The following is a 27,500-nucleotide window of genomic DNA, read 5'->3' as shown; positions in this document are numbered from 1 at the left end:
CTCGTGTGAACGAGCGCTATTATTTGTTTAGCGCCATTAGCCTAATGACAAGCAGGTCCATAATGAGGTTCAGATTGCCGTGTAGTTCTCCTCACGTGGTCACATGACAAGCAGGTCCATAATGAGGTTCAGATTGCCGTGTAGTTCTCCTCACGTGGTCACATGACAAGCAGGTCCATAATGAGGTTCAGATTGCCGTGTAGTTCCCCTCACGTGGTCACATGACAAGCAGGTCCATAATGAGGTTCAGATTGCCCCTGTAGTTCTCCTCACGTGGTCACACGACAAGCAGGTCCATAATGAGGTTCAAGTTCTCCTCACGTGGTCACATGACAAGCAGGTCCATAATGAGGTTCAAGTTCTCCTCACGTGGTCACATGACAAGCAGGTCCATAATGAGGTTCAGATTGCTGTGTAGTTCTCCTCACGTGGTCACACGACAAGCAGGTCCATAATGAGGTTCAGATTGCTGTGTAGTTCTCCCCACATGGTCACACGACAAGCAGGTCCATAATGAGGTTCAGATTGCTGTGTAGTTCTCCTCACGTGGTCACACGACAAGCAGGTCCATAATGAGGTTCAGATTGCTGTGTAGTTCTCCCCACGTGGTCACATGACAAGTAGGTCCATAATGAGGTTCAAGTTCTCCTCACGTGGTCACATAACAAGCAGGTCCATAATGAGGTTCAGATTGCCATGTAGTTCTCCTCACATGGTCACATGACAAGCAGGTCCATAATGAGGTTCAGATTGCCGTGTAGTTCTCCTCACGTGGTCACACGACAAGCAGGTCCATAATGAGGTTCAAGTTCTCCTCACGTGGTCACATAACAAGCAGGTCCATAAATGAGGTTCAGATTGCCGTGTAGTTCTCCTCACGTGGTCACATGACAAGCAGGTCCATAATGAGGTTCAGATTGCTGTGTAGTTCTCCTCACGTGGTCACATAACAAGCAGGTCCATAATGAGGTTCAGATTGCTGTGTAGTTCTCCTCACGTGGTCACATGACAAGCAGGTCCATAATGAGGTTCAGATTGCTGTGTAGTTCTCCTCACGTGGTCACATGACAAGCAGGTCCATAATGAGGTTCAGATTGCTGTGTAGTTCTCCTCACGTGGTCACATGACAAGCAGGTCCATAATGAGGTTCAGATTGCCGTGTAGTTCTCCTCACGTGGTCACATGACAAGCAGGTCCATAATGAGGTTCAGATTGCTGTGTAGTTCTCCTCACGTGGTCACATGACAAGCAGGTCCATAATGAGGTTCAGATTGCTGTGTAGTTCTCCTCACGTGGTCACATGACAAGCAGGTCCATAATGAGGTTCAGATTGCCGTGTAGTTCTCCTCACGTGGTCACATGACAAGCAGGTCCATAATGAGGTTCAGATTGCCGTGTAGTTCTCCTCACGTGGTCACATGACAAGCAGGTCCATAATGAGGTTCAGATTGCTGTGTAGTTCTCCTCACGTGGTCACATGACAAGCAGATCCATAATGAGGTTCAGATTGCTGTGTAGTTCTCCTCACGTGGTCACATGACAAGCAGGTCCATAATGAGGTTCAGATTGCTGTGTAGTTCTCCTCACGTGGTCACATGACAAGCAGGTCCATAATGAGGTTCAGATTGCTGTGTAGTTCTCCTCACGTGGTCACATGACAAGCAGGTCCATAATGAGGTTCAGATTGCTGTGTAGTTCTCCTCACGTGGTCACATGACAAGCAGGTCCATAATGAGGTTCAGATTGCTGTGTAGTTCTCCTCACGTGGTCACTGATATGATCTCAGCTTCATACAGCAGCTCTGCGCTGACTCCCAGGGGGGTCACAGATCGCTCGCTATGCATGTAACTTCAGCCTGCTCTGTTATCTTCCTCTCTCTCTCTCTCTCTCTCTCTCTCTCTCTCTCTCTCTCTCTCTCTCTCTCTCTCTCTCTCTCTCTCTCTCTCTCTCTCTCTCTCCCTCTCCCTCTCCCTCTCCCTCTCGTCTCTGTCGTCAGTGAAACCACAGCAGTAGCTAAAGGGTTGCTGGTGCAAACCCGTGGCATTGACTGGGTCTAATGCTGCCAGCATGCCTCTGAGCCAGACCACCTAACCCCTCTGATATCCACTGTGTACAGATCTGTTCCAAACTAGGGATGGGCATCGAATTTCGAATTTTCGAATAATCGTTGTTATTATCAAGGTCGACTTTTATTATTGAAATTCGAAATTCGGGGAAAAAAAAAAAAAAAAAAAAAATTGAGTGAAATGTTGCATTGTCTCCCCTGATTCTAAGTATAGTCAAATCAATTTTTATAAGCATTTTAAGCAAGGTTTATGTAAAAATGACCCCTTTGGCACTCAGACCTGAGCCTACTAAATATTTAATGAACCACTCATGATTGTCAAAACTGTTTTTTATTTTCGAAAATGTCAATGTCATGTAACATGTTCTTTACTTCAGTGGTGCAATGCTTGTTTGAGCTAAAAATCCACAGCAGAAGCTTTTTATATTAATTAATAAAGCCGTAGACTTAGAATCAGGGGAGACAATGCAACATTTCACTCACAAAAAAAAAAAAAAAAATACATTTTTAATTTTTTTTACATTTTTATTTTTATTTTCGAATTTCGAATTAAATTCGAATTTGGCCAGCGAATTTCGAATAGCGTTTTTGCTAGAAATGCCCATCCCTATTCCAAACCTCTCCAAAATGTCTATTTTTTTTAGCTTGACCGCCACACATTTTTCAGCGTATCCAAAAGTGTTTGAAAGCATTTTATAAACGCAAGGATGGTAGAATGTTCTCAACCCATAGAAGATCATGTAATCCTTCAAGTTGAAGCAAAAACACAAAAACACCAAAATTGCGAGCAATATGTCATTATGGTTTGTATCTTGCCCTGCAACACAACTATTCTCTCTCTCTCTCTCTCTCTCTCGTTTGTGTTTCATTTCTGTTCATTTCCACCACACATCATTGACTCTTGCCGGCTCTCTCCCGTCACAGCGGCCTGATCTCTCTCACCCCTCCATTACCTGACGTGTGCTTTCTCCCATTACGCCTCAGGTGAACCCGGCAGACATCAAGACCGGCTACCTGTCCATCATCATGGACCCGGGGGAGGTGCCTCTGGACGAGCAGTGTGAATACCTGCCCTACGACTCCTCGCAGTGGGAGGTCTCCCGGGACCGACTCCGGCTCGGTGAGCGGCCGAGGCGGGCGGGCGGGTCAGGAGAGATGCATAAAGAGATGGATGGATGGATGGATGGATGGACAGCTTAGCTCTGCTGTATGAATGGAGTGGTTCTGGACTGGTACTGGAGGGCGGGGCAGTAAGTGGGTCGGGATATGAGCGGATAGATGGATGAAAGTGAATTAGTTTTCCATTTCCACAACCCGTAATGGTACGGGGGGGTTTGGATTGCAGCCAGCCAAAGTGCTGCCAAGTCAAGTGCTAACGTTAAATATATGTGGCTCATACCCAGCACACACACACACACACACACACACACACACACACACACAGCCAGCACACAGCTTTTCTTTTTTCCCCCCACAACACCCTGGAGGAAAAGCATCTGTTTTCCCCGGCCTGCAACTTATGGGAACGTTTTGTTTTCAAATAGTGGAATGGCTTCTAATTTCTTCTCCTTTGTCTACGGATGCCAGACACATTTATACATTTCCCTCCTCGCATGAACATTATGTTCCACATGCGTGTGTGTATCTCAATGCAACTGAAGTCATCATACTCGGCCTTCTTCTGTCCTATAGGAAAGTCCTTGGGCCACGGTGCCTTTGGGAAAGTCATCGAGGCGTCCATCTTTGGCATCAGCAAGAACAACAGTCTGGACACAGTGGCAGTCAAGATGCTCAAGGGTGAGATGAAGTGTGAGGGTGTGTGTGTGTGTGTGTGTGCGTGCGTGCGTGCGTGTGTGTGTGTGTGTGTGTGCGTGCGTGTGTGTGTGTGTGTGTAAGACATAGGATGATATCAGAGTGAATTGTCAACTCGTAACACTCCATTTCCTTCTTCAATCTGACATGGCTACACTTTACCCGATTCCCACGGGGGATTCCATCTTCCCTAAGTGATCACTAGAGAGCAACAACGTATCTGCCTGAGTATGATCCAGTGGGGCGATTGCAAAAAAAACCCATCTGCCCAAATGCCTTCAAAGCAGAGTGCTGTTCGCATTTCAAACTAATTGGTGCTTTTAATCCATTTTAAGTGCCTCTCTCAGTAGCAGCGTCTATCTCGTCTATAGACGCTTTTAACTTGACACAACATATTAACATTCTAAATTGAACTGAATTGCGGTTGCCATTGTTATTATTAGGTCCGGCACACTTGACGACAGCTTGACAACGGTTAGTCCCGTCCGTTGCGTTGTTAATTGAGATTGCTGTTGCGATGTCACGATGCCAGACCAACAAAGTTGCCAACTCAGTGTAGTGGGCGGAATAGAAAGTCGGGCAAGTCATTCATTCAAGTCATTCCTTATCATCTTTTGCACCTTTGAAATCACATCTCTTCAAAAACACTTCATTTCCTCCTCTCCTCCACCGCCCTCTTTACTCTTTACACTGTTGCACTCATTTCAAGTTGCTCCAGATAAGCAAATCAAAACTGCCAGTAATGTATGCAGAGGGCATATCTGTGTGGATGTGGGAACAGGTGAATGTATTTGGATTTATCTGTGCATCTATTCACACATATCAGCAATGTACAACCTAGGTGCCAAAATGTGCCTGTTGTTGTTTCAGAGGGAGCCACAGCCAGCGAGCACAAGGCACTGATGTCCGAGTTAAAGATACTGATCCACATCGGTAATCATCTGAACGTGGTGAACCTGTTAGGAGCTTGCACCAAACCCAATGGTGAGTGCTACCATTTACGCGGGCCGCATTTTGTTTGTGTGTGTGCAGTGTTTCCCCTACCTTTCTACTGGCCTGGCGGGCCCGCCAGGCCAACGGCGCCCCCGCCAGGCCAGAACAAAATCTCCCCAAAATTTCAAGAAGCCTTTATGGCATATTATTACAATACAACAATACTGGTGTTGACAGTGTTGATGACAGTAATAGAAGATGCCAAATCATTCAAAACAAGAAGCATTTTGCTTTTAGGAGCATTGTGCCAGCGTGCGGCGCTGTTCCAAAACGTGTCAACGTGCGTCGTTGCCTGGGAAACGCACATCCCATAATACAACTGTTTCGCATCGCATCCCATAATAGTATGATGATACTTGGGATGCCATTGCGAACATAGATGCGAACAGGTTAGCTAAAAGTTTAGCGTCACCAGCGACGGCCCCCCACCGTTGCGGTCGGGGTACGTTTCGAAATCCCTCCAGGCCTGAAAATGTTTCTCGGGGGAAACACGTGTGTGTGTGTGTGTGTGTGTGTGTGTGTGTGTGTGTGTGTGTGTGTGTGTGTGTGTGTGTGTGTGAGGGGAAACACGTGTGTGTGTGTGTGTGTGTGTGTGTGTGTGTGTGTGTGTGTGTGTGTGTGTGTGTGTGTGTGTGTGCGTGTGTGTGTGTCTCACAAACAGAACATTGTAAGTGATGAGAGTTGGGAAAGTAATGACTGTGAGAATGGGAGTAGAATGTTATTGAAATGTATACTGATGAGGTGAGGGGGGGAAGAGAAGCCGTGTGTGTGTTAGTGCTGCTCATTAGAGAGAGCGTGGGCGTGTGTGTGGAGTTGCATGTGAATGAGCACGAGGGAACGAGAGTTTTGTTTGTTATTCAAATCAATAGGCTGAACCCATATAGTTAAAAACATGTTCATAACTCAGGGCAGAATCAGCGCCTCCCTCTCCTGGCATTTTTGTATGCGCATACATCAACTTGACCTATAAAGCACCCAGTGTGGGCGGGGGGGCTATCTATTGAAAAATAGATAATCACCTATCTATTGAAAAATAGATAGGTGAAGAGAGTGCAATAGGCTCCTGTGGCTCGTTCCCCCAAAATGAAATCACCACATTAGCATCGTGGCTAACCTGCGGCAGGAACGCTATAAAGAAATCAGCCCTTCATTATTCCTCCAATAGGGCGGGAGAAGAGAGCAGTGGCTGAACCAGGAGCACCAATCATCTTAATGATATCATGCATCAAGTGAGCGAATCACTGCCAAGTGTGCTGAATCAGCCTGGTGATTTACACTGTTTCATTATACGCTCATGTCACCAGGTCCTCTGATGGTGATAGTGGAGTACTGCAAGTACGGCAATCTGTCCAACTACCTGCGGGCCAAGAGAGAGTTCTTCCTACCGTACAGGGTATCCTCCACTTCTCTATCTGCACTTTGTGAGCTATAACACCAACGTTTACTGAGGACATTTTTATGTTTGTTTATACGATTCAAGATTCACTTTAATAGCCGCAGTAAGTAATCAGATTACAAAGGAGGAATTTGTCTTAGTGCAAGTATGCAGCATGGCGATCACGTCAGTGGCTGAAGATAAGCTCTGTTAAAAACAACTGTCAAAACAATGACAAAAATATAAAGTGCAGTCCTTTAAAGTGACATAGAGAATGTCTCTGTGTTGCATAGTCTTGATACAGAGTCTTGACTCCTCTATTTTAGCGTCATGTCTTTGTTTTGTTTCTCTTATTTTACAACATATTGAATAGAAAAAGCTGCTGCACAACAAGTACTAATATGCCTATTCATAAACGCAATTAGATGATGACACTTTTTTCGGGGTGAGACAATGACCTTGGAGATGATGATGATGATGATGATGATGATGATGATGATGAGCGATTTTCCACTTAGGACCGCTCTCCCAAAACTCAGAGCCAGGTGAGACGAATGATCGAGGCGGGTCAAGTGGAGCAGAGCGGTCGCCGCCCGCCTCCACCCTCCTCCTCCTCCTCCTCCTCCTCGTCGCCCGGCAGCCCCCAGAGCTGCTCGCCCGACACGTCCAATCAGAAAGATACTCCCGCCGTGGAGAAAAGTGAGTGCCGCTGCAGTCCACTAGTCCGTGCACAAGAGGGACAAGCATTTGGTTCAAGCCTCGTTGTGAATGTAGGTTTGTGTTGTTTTATACCATGGTCCGGGTGAATACTCGATTCTGATTGGCTGCAGGGTGTCCATTCATTTGTGATAATGTACAGTGATAATGTACACCAAGCTAAGTAGTTCCAGTCAGGTCTGTTCATCGTTCATGTCAATGCGCCAGGATCACGACAGAGCCCTATACCACCGTTAAGGGTTATATTATGGCACTTTTATAAGTTTAGAAAAAAATGGAGTCGGTCAAAGTAACTATTTAGATTACCCCTGTGTGCTCAGTTTATTAAAATAACAGCTATTTAGAAATCTGTAGTTTTCTGAGATCTGCTGATGTTGTCAGCTGACAGAAGCCGGGCTCTCAGCTGTCAACTGTCAAACCAGCTCTGTTTACAACTTTGCAGAAAGCCAGCCAGGCACTTTGCAAGAGCGCGCGCTGCCTCTATCTGACACCAATCAAGTCGAAGAGGAAAAAGACGAGATCAACAAAAAGAAAACAACTAAATGGGCAGTTAACAGCAACACACTGGGAGACGTCCTTATACAACATACCTGGAGTCCAACATAGAAAGCTTCAGATGGTTTTCAGTCTACTCCGAGCGAGCGCGGCACGCGCCTTTTACGTCTTAAAGACCCGCAGACATTAACGTAGTTTCCCTGGAATGCCAGTTTAAGAGCCAGTTGCATTCTTAGACATTCCTGTTTGATTTATTTGGTATGTTACATACAACATGGCCAAATTATTAGTTAGCTTATGGTCTAGAAATTCTGCCAGGTGCAGGCAGGGTGCAGGCACTAAGCGGCCATTTTATCCAATGATAGCCTAATCTTGTCTTGAGCAGCCGAGGGGACTATTTTGTCTTGCCGGTTCTCAACTCATATTCAAGGTTATGAAAACTAGATTTTGATTGCAAAATGCACTTTGGCAAGTGACCATGGTATAAGCGGGTTAATGCACTTCGAGGTGTCCATTATCAGAAATTAATGGACTCGGCTTTCTCCTCGGACGGTTCACGCCTCCACGTCATCCATTAATTTCTGATAAAGGACACCTGGAAGTGCATTAACCCTGACTTGACCCCCTCTCTCTCTCTCTCTCTTGTGTCTCTCGGCAGTGGAGGACTTGTGGAAAACTCCTCTGACAATAGAAGATCTGATTTGCTACAGTTTCCAGGTGGCTCGTGGGATGGACTTCCTGGACTCCCGAAAGGTTAATACAGTTACATGTATACTCAGCTGGGTCTTATAGGCCAGTGTGCTACAATTCCACCAGTTGATAACACATTTAATAGGCACCACGGCCCGGGTTTCACATAGCACACTCTAGATCGGATCCAGTCCCATGAATCGTTCAGTTCCGTTGTTCAGTTTCCTGTTAATTATGTCACCATTCGAAATTAGCGATTCATGCGAATGTAGCCTATTTGGTTCTGCTTTTCATCGTTTGGACCGCTCTCAATTCCCACCATATTTCCCCTCATCAACAGTGACCAGATGTATCATTGGCAAATGCAGCCTGAGGGCTCAATGCCAATAACTCAATTCAGCCCGCATAGGAGAGCAGAGCACTGCCTGGCCTATCAGTCGTGACATTCAAATGGTTTTGTTTGCAGAACATAATGCAGTGAGGAATCAATCATAAAAGTCTAAAAACCAATGGAATACGAGTCAGGGGGGATATACATTTTATTTGATGGGAGGAATGGGATCGTTCCAAAACCCGATGGTTTTTATTTGTTAGAAATTGATATTCTCAATACGCCTACTAGTGCAGGATGAGGTCACCAGGAAAGATACTGTGTGTTAAAAGTAATGGGAGTTTGGGGAGTTTATAGGAAGATTTGGTCTATTTTCAAGCAGCTTTGGTATCATTACAACAATGTCTCCCGGCGGTGTTTTTGCCAGCAAATGGACGAGGAGCTGTCGGTGCAGCGACATGGATGGATGGTCAACATTACAAAAGAAATCACCAAAGTAGCTCTTTAACGAGCAAAACAATTCAGAGTGATAATCGTGGCCGTGCAGGAGCGTCTGATCCGACAGCCCTGTGAATCTTCTGTAGCGTTTCCACAGAGCGCAGCAGGCAGAGACATAGTCCAGTCCTACTCGCAAAACGGACACACACACGCGCGTGTACACACACACACACACACACACACACACACACACACACACACACACACACACACACAACCAAGATAATAGATTATGAAATGTCACCAACTCTCCAGTTCAATCCATCCAAAATCATTGTTATACATCGGTCACTGGCTGCAACAGTTAGAGAAAACAAGGTGACAGGAGAGAGTAATGCACACTCACACTTGCCCACACACACACACACACGCAGACCCCCACAAATACAGACACACACACACACGCATACCCCCACAAACACAGACACACACACGCAGACCCCCACAAACACACACACACACACACACACACACACACACACACACACACACACACGCATACCCCCACAAACACAGACACACACACGCAGACCCCCACAAATACAGACACACACACGCAGACCCCCACAAATACAGACACACACACACACACACACACACACACACACACACACACACACACACACACACACACACGCATACCCCCACAAACACAGACACACACACGCAGACCCCCACAAACACACACACACACACCGCTACCTGCCCCCATGGTTGTGATGATGCATGTGTGGTTCCGTGTGTACCCGCAGTGTATCCACAGAGACCTGGCCGCACGGAACATTCTCCTGTCAGAGAACAACGTGGTGAAGATCTGTGACTTCGGCCTGGCCAGAGACATATACAAAGACCCCGACTACGTCAGGAAAGGCAACGTACGACAACTTCACCCTCTCTCTGCACCATTATTATTATCCATGCGCAAATTACTGTGTTCTGTGGGAAAGAAGAAGCTGTTTTTTTACAGTAACTAGCGACCAACATAATGATTCATTTCTGGAGGGAGGGGGAGCGTTTCTGTCTGTTCTGATCATCTTGTGTTTTTTATGTTCTCTCAGGCTCGTCTGCCTTTGAAGTGGATGGCTCCAGAGAGCATCTTTGATAAATTGTACACCAGCCAGAGTGATGTGTGGTCTTTTGGAGTGCTCCTCTGGGAAATCTTCTCCCTGGGTAAAAATGAAAAACATACTGTGCACCCCTAACACGAGTGATGGAGACGGCGCTTTGTATAGGTGTGTGCCTGTCAGCCAAGCAACAGCCCAGCCAACACCTTCAGGACTGTTGAGCAGTTGTTAAAAGTAAAAAGAGGCGATGGTAGCAGTGGGAACCTGTTATTAATCACCATGCCTTAATTAAGGTTAATTCAAGATAACTAAGGCATTGAGAAGCAGAGTAAATCTCCATGTTAATAATCGTTTGTTTAACCTGTTTTTAAAATGCTTTTTGATGGCAGTTACAATCAGTAAGACAAGGTCAGTAATTAGTGTGTAAAGTGAGTAAATCCTCCTCTCTACTTGCAGGTGCCTCTCCGTACCCAGGAGTACAGATTGATGAGGACTTTTGCAAGCGATTGAAAGACGGTACCAGGATGAGATCGCCAGAGACTGCCTCCCCTGAAATGTGAGGGGGCTTTACTGTACTCGTTAAACTCTGATCCACTTTTCTAAGAACTATGAAATGATTCTCATGCTGCCAACAAAGATTTATGGCCTAATATGCATTGCCCTTTCCCAAGATCACTAATATGAAACAAAGCCTAATCCCCTCCAATATGTCATACTTTTATCTTAACGAGAGGACAAAAAAGTTTATTTCTAGTAGTCCGTCTGAGCCGCTGGTGAAAGTGTGACTGTGCTGCCCCCTGCTGGTAGATACGGCATCATGCTGGCCTGCTGGCAGGGCGAACCCAGGGAGAGGCCTACCTTCCCCGCACTTGTGGAGATCCTGGGAGACCTGCTACAGGACAACAGCCTACCGGTAAGTCCGCTCTTTTCCAGGCCCTTTTCATACTAGGAAGTGCTTCAGTGTTCAGTCTTTCGTGGAGCATCTGCTTGAGGAAGTGTGTCTTCTCGACAGGATGGGAAGGACTACATCCCTCTGAACCGCTCGCAGAGCTCAGAGGATGACGGCTTCTCCCAGGCTTCATCACGCCCTCCATCCGAGGAGGAGCTGAGACTGGCTCTGCCCACCAGGTACCAAGGCATGATCCACTGTCCTGTATGGTCCACCAAGCAGCACTATTTTTTCGTATTAATGTTTCATGCTGCATAGCCTGTCATTTTTCCTAATAAAAACCGCAACCTTAAACTCCCACATTTTTAAACTGAATTTGGCCCGTAAATCCATGGCTGACAGCGAGCTCATTTTTTAAAGCTAGAATGGTGATCTTTATACCATATGAAAGTAGAAGAAAATAAGGAATCGATTGGGACCAAGCATGTCAACCTAGCATGTCGGGAAGGGGAGGTAAATAACGCTCCAAAGTTGATGAATTGGAATGTAACTAAACGAGTATGTTGATAGAGGGGAAGCCGCACACTCTGGTTCCAGATGCAAGAAAGTGTAATTTGACAACAGTTTCGGCCGTAGCCTTTGTCAAGTCTCATACAAACACAGTGCAAGACAGCCATTATAAAGACAGGTGGGCTGATTGAATGGACAACACCTGTCCTGTGAAAGCACACCTGAGTGTGATTACAATAACATCATAGGATCAGTCATGCAGTAATAGGCTACATTTAGACAGATTAATCAAAACATTGATGTCACAGGTAGGCTGTATACCATAATATATCATGAATCTATGTGAATAAATAGATTTATATAAATAGTAATCACAGCCTAATGCATAGAGAAAAATCCTGAAACAAGAAGAAAAGAGCATACAGTATAGAGATATAAGGGTTTGTGGACTACACACAATCTGACCAACTCTAAATTGTGTGTCAGCGGTTTCATCCATCTTATTTTTCTTCAATCTGCATTGAAAATGTGCAAAGATTCACCAGCTTCTCGCAACAGTTGTAGCCTAAAGCCAGTGGTTTTCAAAGTGGGGTCCCCAGCAAAAAGGGGGGGGGATCATCTATTTTGACTATAATTCCATCCATAACGTAACGGAACACAATCTAAGCTAGTGTAGAAGTGAGTAACTAAGCTAATAACCATAACAGCACAGATAATTGACAAGAATCTCAAAATAAATATACAGTATTTACTCTGAGAACTGAAATAATGAGAAAAGGAACAATTATTGATGGTTAAAACTGAACAATGATGTCACAACAACACAACAGTCAAGTAAGTGTGTGGACAACAGTAAAAAGCATGCACCCTGAGAGGGGTCGCTCACAACCAGCTCTCTACTCTAAGTAAGTAGGCTCTGGCTATGCTTTTTCCTTCTCTGTCCTACACACACGTCTACTTCAGTCTCACATGACAACATACGTCTGCTGGCTGGAAATCAGAAGAGCAAGAGCGCCGCACCTGAGAGTAGATTATATAGCCGAGTCCGGCCAATCAGGGTGCAGGCGCAATTGCACCCAGGTGGTGCTAGTTAGTGTCTTAAAGAGTAATCCATGACAGCTGCGCTGGATCTCATCGTGAATGGAATTCATGAGGGAGAGAAGTCGACTGATAGGAAACACAACAGTTTAATCCTAATGCTAAAAAAAAAAAAACGCACATATTTTGTTTCCTCCCTTGCTTTCAAGCTCAGGAGCCGCCACTGATATATATATACTGTATACTATATACCAGTGATATATACTGTATACTATATACCAGTGATATATATATACTGTATACTATATACCAGTGATATATATATACTGTATACTATATACCAGTGATATATATATACTGTATACTATATACCAGTGATATATATACTGTATACTATATACCAGTGATATATATATACTGTATACTATATACCACAGTGATATATATATACTGTATACTATATACCAGTGATATATATATACTGTATACTATATACCAGTGATATATATATACTGTATACTATATACCAGTGATATATATATACTGTATACTATATACCAGTGATATATATACTGTATACTATATACCAGTGATATATATATACTGTATACTATATACCAGTGATATATATATACTGTATACTATATACCAGTGATATATATATACTGTATACTATATACCAGTGATATATATATACTGTATACTATATACCAGTGATATATATATACTGTATACTATATACCAGTGATATATATACTGTATACTATATACCAGTGATATATATATACTGTATACTATATACCAGTGATATATATATACTGTATACTATATACCAGTGATATATATATACTGTATACTATATACCAGTGATATATATATACTGTATACTATATACCAGTGATATATATATACTGTATACTATATACCAGTGATATATATACTGTATACTATATACCAGTGATATATATATACTGTATACTATATACCAGTGATATATATATACTGTATACTATATACCAGTGATATATATATACTGTATACTATATACCACAGTGATATATATATACTGTATACTATATACCAGTGATATATATATACTGTATACTATATACCAGTGATATATATATACTGTATACTATATACCAGTGATATATATATACTGTATACTATATACCAGTGATATATATACTGTATACTATATACCAGTGATATATATATACTGTATACTATATACCAGTGATATATATATACTGTATACTATATACCAGTGATATATATATACTGTATACTATATACCAGTGATATATATATACTGTATACTATATACCAGTGATATATATATCTCACTCACTCACTCATCCCATGGCCTAGAGGGCCGTAGGGGTGTCATGGTGGATGCTTGGACAGTCAAGGATCTCCATCGCTCACGGTCTTCAGCTGTTCTTAGCAGGGTTTGGAAGCTGCGGCCAGTCCATTCTTTGATGTTGTCCATCCAGGACTTTCTCTGCCTGCCTCTTCTCCGCTTTCCCTCTACTGTCCCCTGCAGGATGGTCTTTGACAGGGAGGTGTGTCTTGTGACATGGCCATACCAGGCCAGTTTGCGACGTTTTACTATTGACAATAGAGGTTCCTGGTCTCCAGCATGGGAGGTCACTAGCTGTCTAACATAGTCATTTGTCCGGTGTTCTTTATATGAAATATGTAGCATTCTTCTGTAGCATTTGCTTTCAAAGGACTGTATCCTACGCTCCGTGTCCGCTGTGAGTGTCCAGCTCTCACAGCCATAGAGTAATGTGGAGAGAACAAGTGACTTGTAAAGTCTGACCTTCACTGGGAAGCTGATGGTGTTGCTTTTCCAGATACTGGCCAGTCTTGTCATGGCTGATGTTGCTATGCCGATTCTTGATTTAATCTCCTTTGTGGAGCTACCGTCTTCACTCACAAAGGACCCGAGGTATTTAAAGTCCCTTACTTCCTCCAGTGTTTGCCCGTTCATTTTGATGTTCGGTGGTGGTAAGTGATTGTGGCTGTTGACCAGAATCTTGCTTTTCTCTGCACTTATCTCCATGCCATATGCTCTCGCCGCCTCTTCCAGTCTGGTGGTGAGTTCCTGGAGTTCAGCCTCGCTTTTTCCCATAAGGTCGATGTCATCAGCGAAGCGCAGGTTGGAGATGGGTCTTCCCCCGATGGTAATGGAGGTGACGAAATCTTGGAGTGCTTTTTCCATGATGTTCTCCAGGAAGACATTGAACAAGACAGGGGAAAGGAGACAGCCTTGGCGGACCCCGATTGATGTTTTGAAGAGTTCTCCCATGCTGTTGTTTATGAGAACTGCACTGCTTGAGTCCGCGTAAAGGGCTTGAATGACCTGTATGAGATTATTGTTGAAGTTGTAATGTCTGAGAACCTGCCATAACCCTTCATGCCACACACGGTCAAAGGCTTTTTTAAAGTCAATGAAGTTGTGGTACAAGTCGTGCTGGTGCTGAAGGTGCTTCTCGATCAGTAGTCTGACGTTGAAGATCTGTTCGGTGGTGCTCCTTTTTGGTCTGAATCCTGCCTGTTCCTCTGAAAGAATTTCCTCTGCCTTGTTCCTCAGTCTGTTCAGGATGATCCGCAGCATTACTTTGCTAGCGTGACAGATGAGGCTGATGGTTCTGTAATTTTGGCACTGCCTTGAATTTCCTTTCTTGGGGATGGGGATAATCAGAGATTGGGTCCATTTTTGGGGCCACTGCTTGGTTTCCCATATCTTTTGGCAGATGTGTGTCAGTGCTACTATACTTCTTTGCCCCCCATGCCTCCAAAGCTCTGCTGGGATGTTATCGATGCCTGGTGATTTGCCCATTTTTAGGCTCTTTACTGCCTCCTCTACTTCGGCTTGCAGTATTGGTGCATCCTCACAGTCACTGCTGGACTGCATGGCCTTGGTTATTATGTTGGGGTCTGGTGTTATTGCAAAGTTGTATAGTTCCTGACAATACTCTGTCCATCGATTGGTTATTTCTGCTTTTTCGGTTAATAGTGATCCATGCTTGTCTTCTATTATTGTGGCTGTAGGTTGTTGTGTCCTTGTCAGTGTCCTTAGTGTTGTGTAAGCTGCTTTGCTGTTGCCCTGTCGTATCCCTGCATCTATGTTTTCACACTGGTCTATGATCCACTTCTCCTTTGCTTTCCTCATCATCCTCCTGATATTTCTATTCACAGAGGTATGCTGCTTTGCTGCCTCTGGGTCATCCTTCTTCGTCTTTTTGAGGGTCCTTCTAAGGTCACATTGATCTAGGATGTCATCAGTGACCCATGGTTTGTTTTTCTTCCTGTCCTTCCCGAGTACTTCCGTTGCTGTTTCTATAAGTGCTTTCTCTATGTTGTCTGTCAGTGAGTCTATGTCTTGTAGTAAGTTAAGTGCTGCAAATTTTCCTCCTATGTTTGCCTCAAATATTCTTGCAACTTGTGGATCTTTCAGTCTGTCTAGACTAAATCTGATGCGTGGGTTATTGTGTTTCTTTTGGGTCTTCAGTCTGAGTTTGAGTGTCATCAGTACCATGTCGTGGTCACTTCCAATGTCCGCACCAGGAAAAGTTCTGGTTCGGGCTTTGTTAATGCTTGATTTGAACCTTTGTGGGGTGAGTATGTAGTCGATTTGGTTATGTGTCTTTCCGTTCGGTGCATGCCATGTTGTTCTGCGGGAGATTTTATGTGGAAACAGCGTGTTGGCTACGGTGAGGTTATGGCTTTTAGCGAAGTCCAGAAGTCGCAATCCTCTGTCGTTCGTTTCGCCTAGACCAAAACGTCCTGCTGTTCCTCCCCAGTGGTCATATGCATCGGTACCTATTTTGGCGTTCCAGTCTCCTTGGATGACAAGAAAGTCCTTCTTGGGTGTCTTCTTGATGGTGTTCTCTATCTCCTCGTAGAAAGTTTCAACTACTTCATCGTCATAGTCCGTCGTTGGGGCATACACTTGAATGATGGTTATGTTCAGGGGCCGTGCTGCGATCCGGATGCTGATGAGCCTGCTGGATATAGGCGTGCAGCTGATGACTGAGTTTATTTTGTTTTTATTTACAATAAAGCCAACTCCATGTTGGTGTCTACCATCCTCTCCGCTGTACCATAGCTTGTGGCCTTCTTCTGTGGTGGTCTCACCACAGCTAGTCCACCTGACCTCAGCCAGTCCAAGGATGTCCCATCTGTATCTGTCTAGTTCATGGGTCAGTTCCCTCACTTTCCCGCAGGCATACAGTGTGCGAACATTCCATGTCCCAATAATGGTGTCATTGTTTGGGAGGCTGAGTGTTGATGTTGTTGGTATTGGTCTTGGTCTTGTCCCAGTAGTAAACTTGTCGCCCCCACCCTGGGGCAAGGCAGTGGGTAGCGCGGTCGTTAGTGATGTTTTTCCGGGCCTCGACCGATCCGGCATGTAGATACTTGACTGTTTTTCCATCATGACATTTCATTAGGCAAATACGCTTGGTGGTGCCTATCTCCTCTCCAAGCTCTCACCAGGGGGCCGGAGACCCCCTGGCTACCCTTGTCTAGTTTAGCCTGCCGGTCGAAGCAGTTTACCGTGGTGTGGCCGCAGAAAACTCTGCTACTTGGAGCCATAGACAGGAGTTGGGTGCTGGTGAGGTCCAGTAAGGTTTCAACCAGCACTAGTGCTAGTGCACCAGTGCTGCGACCGTATCAACCTTAAAGGTAGTAGTACCTCTCCCTTCCACACCCCGAACACCACAAATATACTATATACCAGTGATATATATATACTGTATACTATATACCAGTGATATATATATACTGTATACTATATACCAGTGATATATATACTGTATACTATATACCAGTGATATATATATACTGTATACTATATACCAGTGATATATATATACTGTATACTATATACCAGTGATATATATATACTGTATACTATATACCAGTGATATATATATACTGTATACTATATACCAGTGATATATATATACTGTATACTATATACCAGTGATATATATATACTGTATACTATATACCAGTGATATATATACTGTATACTATATACCAGTGATATATATACTGTATACTATATACCAGTGATATATATATACTGTATACTATATACCAGTGATATATATATACTGTATACTATATACCAGTGATATATATATACTGTATACTATATACCAGTGATATATATATACTGTATACTATATACCAGTGATATATATATACTGTATACTATATACCAGTGATATATATATACTGTATACTATATACCAGTGATATATATATACTGTATACTATATACCAGTGATATATATATACTGTATACTATATACCAGTGGCGGCTCCTGAGCTTGAAAGCATGGGCGTTTTTATTTTTCCTTTTGCAGTTTGAAGATAGATTTAGAGGAATATCTCATTTTAATTTAGCATTAGGATTAGACTGTTGTGATGTCATTGTTCAGTTTTAACCATCAATAATTGTTCCTTTTCTCATTATTTCATTTCTCAGAGTAAATACTGTATATTTATTTCAAGATTTTTGTAAATTATTTGTGCTGTTATAGTTATTATTAGCTTAGTTACTCACTTCTACACTAGCTTAGATTGTGTTACTTATGGATGGAATTATAGTGAAAATAGATTATCCCCCCTTTTTGCTGGGGACCCCACTTTGAAAACCACTGGCTTTAGGCTACAACTGTTGCGAGAAGCTGGTGAATCTTTGCACATTTTCAGTGCAGATTGAAGAAAAATAAGATGGATGAAACCGCTGACACACAATTTAGAGTTGGTCAGATTGTGTGTAGTCCACAAACCCTTATATCTCTATACTGTATGCTATTTTCTTCTTGTTTCAGGATTTTTCTCTATGCATTAGGCTATGATTACTATTTATATAAATCTATTTATTCACATAGATTCATGATATATTATGGTATACAGCCTACCTGTGACATCAATGTTTTGATTCATCTGTCTAAATGTAGCCTATTACTGCATGACTGATCCTATGATGTCATTGTAATCACACTCAGGTGTGCTTTCACAGGACAGGTGTTGTCCATTCAATCAGCCCACCTGTCTTCATAATGAGATTATTTTATTATCTTATTTGTCTTAATGGGCAAATACGTGCAATGCAAAGCTTTAAAAAATGTGGGAGTTTAAGGTCGCGGTTTTTATTAGGAGAAATGACAGGCTATGCAGCATGAAACATTAATACGAAAAAATAGCGCCGCCTGGTGGACCATTTGCACGCCGAATTTACTAGAAGACCCGGATAACTTCAACTTAATTGACTTACTTGCACATCCTTGCCGTCTGTAACCGCGTGCAGCCGATGACGTTGCATATAACCCAGTGTTTGCGGAGATTTCAGTGTGCGCGTGTGAATGTATCGGCGAAGTTTGGTAGGTTAGGACTTCTTACCATTTGCGGTCTTTCTGCAAGCATTGGGGTGTTTTCAGCAGTTCATCTCTTTAAACTCTTTCATACACTTCTTCACTAGGTATTATAACTGTGTGCCCTTTGCCGGGTGTGTGTTTGTGGCACCATCAAAGATGTGCCAGCCCAGGGTGAAGACATTTGAAGAGTTGCCCCTGGAGATGCACCCACACAAAGCTCCCCAGGTAAGCTCTTTATCTCCCTGTCAATTGTTCAAAATGGGAACTCGCTGGTGACATTTGATTGAATGAATGGCATTTCGCTGTAAGGAACTGTATCTTCTGATAACTGCCTGCCAACAATAGCTGCCCTGCGGGTGACAGACAGACCAGTTGGGTCACCCGTAGGGTCATCCCATTGATACGATGTCTGACTCTGTGTCTTCTCAGGACAACCAGACAGACAGTGGGATGGTTTTGGCCTCAGAAGAATTTGAGAGAATCGAACACCAGCACAGGGGTGCCATCTCAAAAAGGTCAGACATCCAGTTGATAATCCACACCGCTGGTCAGCTTCTACCAACTCACAGTTGTGTCATTACATCTTTAGAGGATTTAGACACAAAGTTCCACATTTGAGCTTCTATATGCTGATTATCCAAGAAATGACAGAATGCTTTCATTTGAAGGGAGAGCCAGCCTTATCAGTAACACTTAACTACAGCTCTTCTTTCCTGCATGACCCACCTGCTTCAGGGTGCCAGAATCCTATGGAAGAGAAACTCAGTATCTGCAGCTTGATATCTTATTTTCAGGTGTTCTTCTTCACAGCTTGGATCATCATGGCTCTCTCTGTGAATTCAAAAAACAAGGAACGCCAGCACGCGGTGAATGTCCTTTCAGGGTTTTTATTCCGTCATCAAGACCTTACAACGGACGTTTCAGGCAGAAACCCTGAAAGGACGTTCATCGCGTGCTGGTGTTCCTTGTTTTTTGACTGTTACTTTTGTGCCGTGCACCTGAATTCTTATTCTTATTTGGTGAGTGTGCTCACTACCTTTGCGAGCTCTGCTAGCAAGGAGTGTGTTTGGTCTCTCTGTGAATTCAGCTGCACTTGTTTTTAAGGGATCATGTCTATGTTCCCCGGGTTCTATATTCCCCGTTTTTCACTAAGCTCTCCCAGCCCCCACGCCAAACCTAACCTCCCCCAGACCCTAACCCAAAACCTAACCTCTCCCACCCGCACGCCTAAACCTAAGGTCGGCATTGCGGGTGGTCGGCATAGCGGGTGGACACCATTTGGGAAAAGCGGGGAACATAGGACCCGGGGAACATAGGACCCGGGGAACATAGGGATGACCCCGTTTTTAAATGAGTCTGGGGCTCTATGGCTGACTACTGTGAGCACAAGTCAACAACAGTCTTATCCTCCTCCTGATTCCTGTTTAGAGGACCACTTTGATAGTGACAGTAATAGTGACACCATGGCAAAACTGCTCCAAATGACATCATTTGGTCCAGGAATAAACTGTGAATAAACAGGAAGCCCTCGGTCCAGGCAAGATGGAGGGAAGTGAATTGCTTTGTTCATTTTATTTTTACTTGATCTAATAATCATAGAAAGCTGGTTGAAAATCGGCGTTGCACTTTTAAGTCTATGAGAATATTAACTGTGAGAATCAATTGTTAATCAACTCAACAAATGTCCAACATAGTTAATGACCTCACTGTATGTCCAAGTGAAGTATAGGTCTAAGCATCAGAAGAAGCAGGTTGTGATGTGTGTATCTGGCTATCTGCTGTCACTAAAGCCTACCTCAATAAATGAATAGCTGTCAGGGAGATGCAGTAGTACTACAACGGAGATGCTAACATCTGCTTTTGTTTGGGTCTCCAGCCATGCGAGCAGCAGCAGCAGGAGCACGGAGCTCCTGACAGCCTCTCACGGCTCCCTGGGCCGGAGCGGCGGCGGCGCGGGCAGCTCGCGGCACCGGCCCGCCTTCCTCAGCCAGCTGTCGGGACAGACCTTCTACAACAACGAGTACGGACAACTGTCTGAGGACGGCCTCTGTGACTTCTTCTGCTCGCCCGACGCCACCTGCCTGGCCTCCTCCAACCTATAATCGAACCAAAGACGCAGCCCAAGAGTCAGGAGAGGGTCGAGATTCACTGCCACAGGTGTGGGAAGGTCAAATCGAGGGAAGCGCTGCAGGCTTTTTTGTAACACCCAAGTAATGACATTTAACCACCAATCATCTACTCGTGAAGATCATATCTAATCAGGTATGTTGATACTGGGTTCAAACAAAAGCCTCCGCAACCCCACAGCTGACATCTTCTTCACTATACTCTCATCTCAACTGCCGTCTCCTCTCTGGGCTGCTGCACTCAACTGGACTGAGCTATTATGTGCCTGAAGTTCTCCTAACCGGCCACTGGGTGGCAGCATTACATAAAAAAAAAAAAACCCTGAGTATTTTCTATTCACTCCATTTATATTTTTTATCTTTTATATGCAGAGTATTCTTACATTGTTTATTTGTACAAAATATGCCCTGTATGGGAGGAAATAAAGCAATATAACTTCTTTATCCCTTTTCGCTCATTATTCTCTGAATGGGTCAATGTGAAGACAGAAATTGAATCTGTTATTATTCCAGAAAAAAAGTCGAGGGAATTACAAAAGATTTTGTTCCACATTAAAGAACCAAACGAAAAGGCCAGTTATGACTCTCTGGCGTACATTGCTTGTTGTCCACATAGTGAAGCACCTGGATGATCTAAAACCAAGAAACAACAATACATGACCCAATTTCTGCAGCTCTGGCTCACTCCGTTGACGCCTCTCGCCCTCATTTAGTGGAGGCGGAGACGCTTCGATACGCAACAGTGTGAAGGAGGAATGACTGGGGCCGATGTAGGTCGAGTGAAGCAGTGAGTCACCCTGCACCTCTTATCTGGACTGCATGTAACCACAATGACGGCTGTGACAGTTTAACAGCCTCTCACACACGCGTGTCACAAATGACAGCCTGTGCGGTGTTGACTTTGGCTGCTCGCTGAGGGAATCTGGCTGCGGCGAGGTGCAAAGTTTGCGTCATACACACACTTTCAGCCCCGGGTTAAAGTTATGAAATTAGGACAGCGGGTTCCATTTTCAGTTTCTATGAATAGTTGCTGACAGAATGTACTTTAAACTTAAATACATCAAGTGCCCTGGATTTAACCGGTCTGTTTCAGGTTGAAAAGGGGTGGGAAGCTATTTTGAGCTTAGCTGACAACTTGGTGTCAGTAAAGAGGAAACATTCAGCTCGAGGGTCTGTGTCTGTGTCTTTGAAACCAGCGGTTTCTTCCCTGTAGAGCAACTCAAGACAGCCTACTTGAAGTTGCAGCAAGGAATTACTCCCACCTCTTCAAGTTGGAAAAATATGAGGAAAAGTACAGATCAAATCCTTGCTAAACCAAACTGTAGGGGAGTTTTTCTGCTTGCAGAGCTACAAATCAGTTAGATGTGCCTTACTTTGAGCTGTCAAAATGGATTAAAAAGATTGATTAGCAATAAACAATCAAACAAGGAAAATGAATGAATCTTGAAGCCATGCAGAACCAGTGTGATTTCTACAGTACCTTTACTTGAGGAACAGATCGCATTACAAAGTCATTTGAGACACAGGACGCATGAACTTCAGAGTAGAAAGACCAGTTTTTGGAGACTTATGATATCACTGTCCCTGATCAGAGGCTATGGTAAAAACAGGAAAAGAAAGTCAACAACCCAAGAGAAATACATCTCAGCCCCTCCCCCCCAAAACTAAAACTTCATCACAACTTCATGGAATAACATAAAGAGTAAACAAATTAACACACACAATGTAGAATAAATCAACGTAAGTCAACTTCTCTCTTAATAAAAACAAGACATTCACTAGGTTTGCAATTATAGAAATGCAATGATAGTCAAAAAACTGAAATATCAAAGTAAAAAGATTTTTGACAGCAATAAAAATAAATGGGAATAAGGAGGACGTTTTACCAGCTAGGATGAAACATTCGGTATATAAGGTGAGTGGACTGGCAGGTAAACAAAGACCACGTTTTAAAAATGTTGACCTTAGAAACCGGTCGATACACATACTGTAGTTGTAACATGCATAAATAAAGAACCTGTGGAAATACTGGTTTTAGTGACAGCCACTTTAACAGAGGGAACAAACGCAAATGAAAGGAGGTTGATAATCTTGTACAAACCTAAAGGCACATGATTTGAATACTCCAGATCAATCTTGACGGGCTGAAGCCACTTTGAATAGAGCAGACATTATGCAAAACAGTGTGACTAACGGGGAACAATGAAACAGTGGACAGTTCATTTGAGTTCAGTCCGGTCTGTGCAGGAGCACAGGTTTATACGATGAACCAGTGCAACACTTCCTTCAGTTGACCATTCCCTTTTGCAGTATTGTGGAAGCATACACACACTCGGGTTAGACCGATATAGGTTTGCCAATATATTGAGCAGATATTATTGGGCTTTTATTACATATCGGATGTCAGTTAGTCATGTCATCCAAAGCCGAAGTGAAGACGTTTCCGCCATGAATTTTTGCTTAATTTTTGATGTCCCGATGTATCCCAGACTTTCCCCTCCCATTGAATAGATGCAGGGGAAAGTTTTGGCCTCAGTGCCATTTTAGAGGCGTTCCCCCACTGACAAGAATATACATGTTGGGGAAATCACTGAATATGTGTAGTGTTTTGGCATGAAAATGGTAAAAATAAAAATAATAATTTGAATATCGGTGACTGCAGTCTAAAAATGTCAGTATCGCTATCGGGCCGATAGTATCGGCCTTCAAATACCCATATCGGCCGAAGCCTAACGCACAGTACCTTAGACTTCATCTTATCAGTAACAAAAGACAAAAGTGTTTTTTTTTCCTCCTCTCCGAGAGGGAACGGACATGTGACCAGTGGAAGCCGACAGGGCAGAGGAAGAGGAGGCTTGAGATGAAACCACAGTGCCCGGTAGCTGCATCTAGTGCTGAGGCCAATCAGATGGTCATCTTGGTACCATCTCAGCCAGGGGAAAGTTGGTTCAGCAGCATTAGATGCAGCTAACAGGCCGGCGATCTTAATAAATCATAAATAAGATGTGGGGTGGCGTGAAGAAGAGCGATCCTCAGGACATCTTCCCGATCTGGATCTTCTTCCAGGCTTCCGAGGCGGTGAAGATACAGGAGTCGATGATGCCCGCTACCGTGAACGTCCCTCCGATGATGGCACAGATCTTAGAAGGGAAACAGGTCGCTCTCGTCAGTCTCACCATATAAGGAGCAACCGAGTCCCATTTCTTGCATGATGGTTATATCTCTGCTCTAAATCCACTGCTTTCAATCACAACAAAGTGCTGACATTTCGGCGCGTTGCAGGCAGCTTGACTCACGATCCTGACCCGTGAGTCATGATCACACTACAAACACAGTCACCTCCTTTCCATGCCTTAAGTCAAGCTAAACTAAAACAACACACAAGACAGATCATGGTAAATGTCAGCGAGCAGTACGTCTTCCTCAGGAGACAGTGCAGGCTTAGCAGACGTTCCTTAACCCCAAAAGGGTCAGGTGAGGAGAAAGAGGAAATCAGGACAAAGGCAAAAAGTTGAAAAGCCTTTATTCTGATGGATTTCATGGTGAAAAAGGAAAAAAAGAAGCTCCAAGGAAGACACACTTCTGGGCCAGAAGTGTGTCTTCCTTGGAGCTTCTTTTTTGCCAGAAGTTTGCCAGAAGTTCTGGCAAAAAGTTGAAAAGCCTTTATTCAGATGGATTTCAAGGTGAAATTCTCAAGAAGGCTATTTGTGCTGCTACATGCGAGTTGTAACCATAGACTGTATATAGATCAATCTGGACAATGTGAAATGTCAACCATTAGTTAAATTGAAGCCCCAAATCACTTGATTCCGGGCAGTCATTTCCTGGAGCATTCTGGGTAATCCCAGTTCTTTTTTCTTTTCTTTTCTTTTTTACATGCACAAGTATTGTCTGTTCTTAAAGGAACACTCTGCCCATTTTCAACCAGCTTTGTATCATTAGAACATCAGTAGTATATCAGAAAACTGTAAACTGTTTTGAAGTCCTGTCATTTAATTTGACAGTTATTGAGTGTTAAAGTGTGGACCAGTGACATCACTGGTCCACACTAACTCAAATTAATAACTCATTAACTCAAATCAACTCTCAATAACTGTCAAACTATTCATCATTCATCTAGTTTGTGATGTCACCGGTCCACACTTTAACACTCAATAACTGTCAAATTAAATGACAGACTTCAAAACCGTTTACAGTTTTCTGATATACTACTGATGTTCTAATGATACAAAGCTGGTTGAAAATGGGCGGAGTGTTCCTTTAAGGGTTTCTTTTGTGTTCCCTGTCAAAGGGCAGCTTCGGCACACCTGTTTGAACTTCCGAGCACTCCAGACTTTTTCGTTCTTAATTTTCAGACTGCGAGGAACTTTTATGAGACAAAGGAGAAAAAGCCCAACACCCAAAAAGAGTAAAGGTGAAAAGTGGAAAAACTAGAAGTGCTAATGTACAGTATGACATGTGTGTCCAGGTTGATTTCTCACGCAAAATATGATCAAACAATTATTTATTTATTTATTTATTATCCTGTCCAACAATTATTGAATACAAATGCTTGTGAGTTGTCCAGTAGTGGAGTTTTAGGATTCTGTTTTGGTTCAGTTTTTTCCACTGTATCCTAAAGACCTTTTAGGGTGTTGAATGCTAATAATGGATGCGAGCTTTTCCTGCGGAGGATAGTGAACTCACGGTTGTGATGAAGCGGTAGAACGGCTGCCTCCTCTCGGTGTACTTGACTGTGATTGGACTGAGGTCGTATCGGAACCAGATGGCTGGGATGATCCTGCCCGTGTGGCTGTAGGCCACATACTCCTACGGGACACGGACAAACACAAGCATGTTAGGAATTCAGACACATCTCTCATGTGTTGTCGTGTCGTGACTGAGTCAAGAAACTGTCTTGTGATCAAAAAGACTTTGCCTAGAATACAGTCGATTTAAGTAAAACTGACAATTAGTCTCATTATGTAATTTTTTTTTTTTTAGAGCAGTGGTTCTCAAAGTGGGGTCCGGGTAGGGTCCGGGGACCCTCAGGGGTCCTTGAGGGGGTTCCAGAGGCATCCAGAGCAAATTCATGAATTGATAAACATCACCATTAAGTTAACACAATTTGAAAATGTAGAAGAATGACTGTTTTGATCATAGTTTCACTGTTGTCTCTCTACCAACAATACAGTCATGGCATTCTGGACAAAATCATATCGAACAATAAAAATATTCTCAGATCCGGGTCCAGCAGACAAAATCTCATCAAATGGGGGGACCGGGGGGGGGGGGGGGACCATAGCTCAAGTGTGGACTAAATTTGGGTCATGGTTATGAAAAGGGTTGAGAGTCACTGATTTGGAGTACAACTGTGTTAGCGTGGTTAAAACCATCCTGATAACATTTCACTTTCTGTTTCGCTCTCCGAATTTGTGGGTGGGAGTACTTGCCTTGACAGACGACTGCACTTATGGCTTTACTCTACGAACGTTAACGTTACCGCTTGTTGCTTCGGGAGCCGCCATGACCGTTTCTGCCGATTACGTTGTCAAGCGTCAACTACGCGGGCAGGGCCCTGATTGGCCCGTGGATTTTTGTCATTTCTGAGAACCACTGGGGGGCGGGGCTGGAGTCCAGCCTGAGCGAAACAGAAGTTCACTAGATCAGGATAGTTCACCAGGTTACAGCGGCGTCACTTTAAGTGTTATATAATGATTCTCTTCAGGGGTTTATGAGATGTCATGACAAGTCATGTACTCATAAAATGATTCACTAAAAATGAACGAACAACAAAACGGACCTTAATAAAGATAGAGGGAGGAGCGTATTATGCGAGTTAGTGTGATGTCATGTCATATTTGTTACTGGCTAAGATTTGTTCATATACACTATAAATCTGACATGAAGGTTGTTGTACTCAAAAAGCAATCATGCTTTGTCGATGAGATTTGGGGATTTATTTTTGATTTATTTATTTATTTTGCTCCGGCCCTCATCCTCCCCAGTTCACAGCCAACTGCCACTGTTATTCCTCCACACTGCAGGACCCAGCTCTCAGTCAAAGGGGATTCTAGGAACTACCATGTTTATGGTTTGTTGACATCTATTTTAGGCCACCGGGGGGGTTGAGCATTCACTTCCGGGTCAGTGGGCAGGTCGAGAGGGACACATAGCAACATACGTTCTGGCCATATGTCGGGACACGGCGTCCACGACTGTTGCATAAACACTCGAACAACAGGGGAAGGGACATGATGAACAGTACCTTGTTGGCGACCGTGTGTACTGGTACGAGAACCTCTGTTTGCCCGACAGGTCTTCATAAACAGTCGGCACTCTTCAGGATGTAGTCGTGCGAGGCCAGAGCTGCGAGGGAGGAGAAAATGTCATTTCAGCTCAAAACAAAATGGATGTTAGTTACAGTAGTGACACAACAACTAGCTGAAACCCTTCCATTCTGAGATGCAGTGCAGCTGTCTGCATCGGTCTCCATTCAACCTGCATTGGGATTGTG

General features: G+C 43.6%; 2 protein-coding genes across 2 annotated transcripts in view; one reads left to right on the top strand and one right to left on the bottom strand.

Annotated features, from left to right (window-relative positions):
* The window catches only part of flt4 (fms related receptor tyrosine kinase 4), a gene marked incomplete at its 5' end in the record, with an annotated part of 67,492 nt that extends 46,122 nt beyond the window's left edge, over window positions 1-21,370 (top strand). Inside the window, 14 exons of the mRNA XM_083651719.1 lie at window positions 3,050-3,185; window positions 3,758-3,862; window positions 4,748-4,861; window positions 6,175-6,263; window positions 6,764-6,944; window positions 8,116-8,210; window positions 9,729-9,851; window positions 10,035-10,146; window positions 10,497-10,596; window positions 10,848-10,953; window positions 11,053-11,168; window positions 18,983-19,103; window positions 19,308-19,393; window positions 20,755-21,370. Coding sequence (XP_083507845.1) covers window positions 3,050-3,185; window positions 3,758-3,862; window positions 4,748-4,861; window positions 6,175-6,263; window positions 6,764-6,944; window positions 8,116-8,210; window positions 9,729-9,851; window positions 10,035-10,146; window positions 10,497-10,596; window positions 10,848-10,953; window positions 11,053-11,168; window positions 18,983-19,103; window positions 19,308-19,393; window positions 20,755-20,980 — 1,710 coding nt within the window. The 3' untranslated portion in view covers window positions 20,981-21,370. The remainder of the gene's footprint in view (window positions 1-3,049; window positions 3,186-3,757; window positions 3,863-4,747; window positions 4,862-6,174; window positions 6,264-6,763; window positions 6,945-8,115; window positions 8,211-9,728; window positions 9,852-10,034; window positions 10,147-10,496; window positions 10,597-10,847; window positions 10,954-11,052; window positions 11,169-18,982; window positions 19,104-19,307; window positions 19,394-20,754) is intronic.
* A 1,163-nt stretch (window positions 21,371-22,533) lies between these two features.
* Window positions 22,534-27,500, bottom strand: part of ergic1 (endoplasmic reticulum-golgi intermediate compartment 1) — a 23,099-nt gene continuing 18,132 nt past the window's right edge. The window contains 6 exon segments of the mRNA XM_083651718.1: window positions 22,534-24,144; window positions 25,691-25,813; window positions 27,252-27,266; window positions 27,269-27,323; window positions 27,325-27,352; window positions 27,435-27,459. Of these exon segments, the coding sequence (XP_083507844.1) occupies window positions 24,037-24,144; window positions 25,691-25,813; window positions 27,252-27,266; window positions 27,269-27,323; window positions 27,325-27,352; window positions 27,435-27,459 (354 nt within the window). The 3' untranslated portion in view covers window positions 22,534-24,036.

Source organism: Poromitra crassiceps (assembly GCF_964638095.1).
Source record: "Poromitra crassiceps genome assembly, chromosome: 15".
Classification (NCBI taxonomy): Eukaryota; Metazoa; Chordata; class Actinopteri; order Beryciformes; family Melamphaidae; genus Poromitra; species Poromitra crassiceps.
The sequence above is the reverse complement of the archived record's forward strand: the minus strand, read 5'-3'. Positions and strand labels throughout refer to the sequence as shown.